Below are 2740 nucleotides of genomic sequence, written 5' to 3' on the forward strand. Positions count from 1 at the left end.
ACACATGAGACACAGAAACACACATGAGACACACAAGACAGAGAGACACATGAGACACAAAGAGACACATGAGACAGATACACATGAGACACAGAGAGACACGAGACACATGTGAGAAACAGAGAGACACACATGAGACAGAGACACATGAGACACACATGAAAGAGAGACACAGAGAAACACGAGACACACATGAGACACAGAGACACATAAGCCACACACGAGACACAGAGACACATGAGACACACATGAGACAGAGACACATGCGACACACATGAAAGAGAGACACAGAGAGACACATGAGACACAGACACACATGAGCCACACACAAGACACAGAGAGACACATGAGACACACATGAGACAGAGACACATGAGACACACATGAAAGAGAGACACAGAGACACATGAGACACACATGAGACACACACAAGACAGAGACACGTGAGACACAGAGAGACACATGAGACACGTGAGAAACAGAGACACACATGAGACACACACACGAGACAGAGACACAGACACATGAGACACAGAGACACATGAGCCACACACGAGACACAGAGAGACACATGAGACACACATGAGCCACACACGAGACAGAGACACATGAGACAGAGAGACACATGAGACACACATGAGAAACAGAGAGACACACATGAGAAACAGACACATGAGCCAGAGACACATGAGACACACGAGACACACGTGAGACACATGAGACAGAGACACACATGAGACAGAGACACACGAGACACACATGAGACAGAGAGACACAGAGAAACACATGAGACACACATGAGACACAGACACACATGACACAGAGACACACATGAGACACAGAGGACACATGAGACACAGAGACACACACAAGACAGAGACACACGAGACACACATGAGACAGAGAGACACAGAGAAACACATGAGACACACATGAGACACAGACACACATGACACAGAGACACACATGAGACACAGAGGACACATGAGACACAGAGACACACACAAGACAGAGACACACGAGACACACATGAGACAGAGAGACACAGAGAAACACATGAGACACACATGAGACACAGACACACATGACACAGAGACACACATGAGACACAGAGGACACATGAGACACAGAGACACACACAAGACAGAGACACACGAGACACACATGAGACAGAGAGACACAGAGAAACACATGAGACACACATGAGACACAGAGAGACACATGAGACACAGAGACACACACAAGACAGAGACACACGAGACACACATGAGACACACATGAGACAGAGAGACAGAGAAACACATGAGACACACATGAGACACAGAGAGACACGAGATACACATGAGACAGAGACACACACGAGACAGAGAGACACAGACACACATGACACAGAGAGACAGAGACACACATGAGACACAGACACATGAGACAGAGAGACACAGAGAAACACATGAGACGCACATGAGACACAGAGAGACACGAGATACACATGAGACAGAGACACAGAGAGACACAGACACACAAGACACAGAGAGACAGAGACACACATGAGACACAGACACACATGAGACAGAGAGACACAGAGAAACACATGAGACACAGAGACACACGAGATACACACGAGACAGAGAGACACAGACACAAAGAGATGCACATGAGACACAGAGACACACATGAGACACAGAGACACACATGAGACACAGAGACACACAGAGACATACATGAGACACAGAGACACACACGAGACAGAGACACACATGAGACACAGAGACACACATGAGACACAGAGACACACAGAGACATACATGAGACACAGAGACACACACGAGACAGAGACACACATGAGACACAGAGACACACAGAGAAACACATGAGACACACATGAGACACAGAGACACACGAGATACACATGAGACACAGAGAGACACACGAGACACACAGAGACACACATGAGACACAGAGACACACAGAGACATACATGCCAATTCATCCTCACTGATCCGAGCTGATGCTCCTCAGCTTTTGACTGAAAAAAGCATTATTTGTGGATCATTTTGTCAGTGTTCACTCAAGAACTGAGGATCACTGAGACCTGCGACCAATCAGTTCCAAGAAGAAACACAAAACCTGTGCTGACTGAAACAATTTTACAAAAAGAATGAATCCAAGATTTGGTGAAAATATAGCATAATGAGAGATTCACGAGGAGTTTTTGTAGGCTGGCTGGTTATTTTTGATTGGAAACACAGGATTAGGAAAAGGTTTTTCAGCAGCACAAGGGTTAAGAAGTGTGCAGGATTGTATGCTGACTTAAGATTATTCATACTGCTAATTAAGTGAAAGAGAATTAGCACTCATGAAATGTGTGTTCTGTGTGTACATAAGCCAAACACATTCAGACATAAGCGCGACTGCTGCATGGAATTAATAAAGCACTTGAATGTGTTCAGTACCAGATCCACGTATTCCAGGATCATGTAATGAGGTTGGGTTTCTCTGCAGATTCCCAGCAGTCGCACGACGTGAGCGTGATTGAGTTTGCTGAACATCTCCAGCTCTCGTCTGAACTCAGATCGGTGCGTTTCCTCTCGGCTCTCTAAACTCTTGACCAGCACCAGTGTCTCCGGCTCGGTCTCCTCTATCGCCCTCGCTTTAGCCAGAAACACCTCGCCGAACACACCACGACCTGCACACACACACACACACACACACACACACACAGAGACACACACACACACAC

The 2740-nt window shown here is 46.4% G+C and overlaps 1 protein-coding gene across 1 annotated transcript in view; it reads right to left on the reverse strand.

Moving 5' to 3' along the window:
* Positions 1-2082: 2082 nt before the first annotated feature.
* LOC107570740 (inactive tyrosine-protein kinase 7-like) overlaps positions 2083-2740 on the reverse strand; it is a 50651-nt gene continuing 49993 nt past the window's right edge. Inside the window, exons 16-17 of the mRNA XM_016256996.1 lie at positions 2454-2686; positions 2083-2136 (exon numbers count right to left, since the gene is read on the reverse strand). Coding sequence (XP_016112482.1) covers positions 2083-2136; positions 2454-2686 — 287 coding nt within the window. The remainder of the gene's footprint in view (positions 2137-2453; positions 2687-2740) is intronic.

Source organism: Sinocyclocheilus grahami, unplaced genomic scaffold (assembly GCF_001515645.1).
Source record: "Sinocyclocheilus grahami isolate Dianchi unplaced genomic scaffold, SAMN03320097.WGS_v1.1 scaffold1499.1, whole genome shotgun sequence".
Lineage (NCBI taxonomy): Eukaryota > Metazoa > Chordata > Actinopteri > Cypriniformes > Cyprinidae > Sinocyclocheilus > Sinocyclocheilus grahami.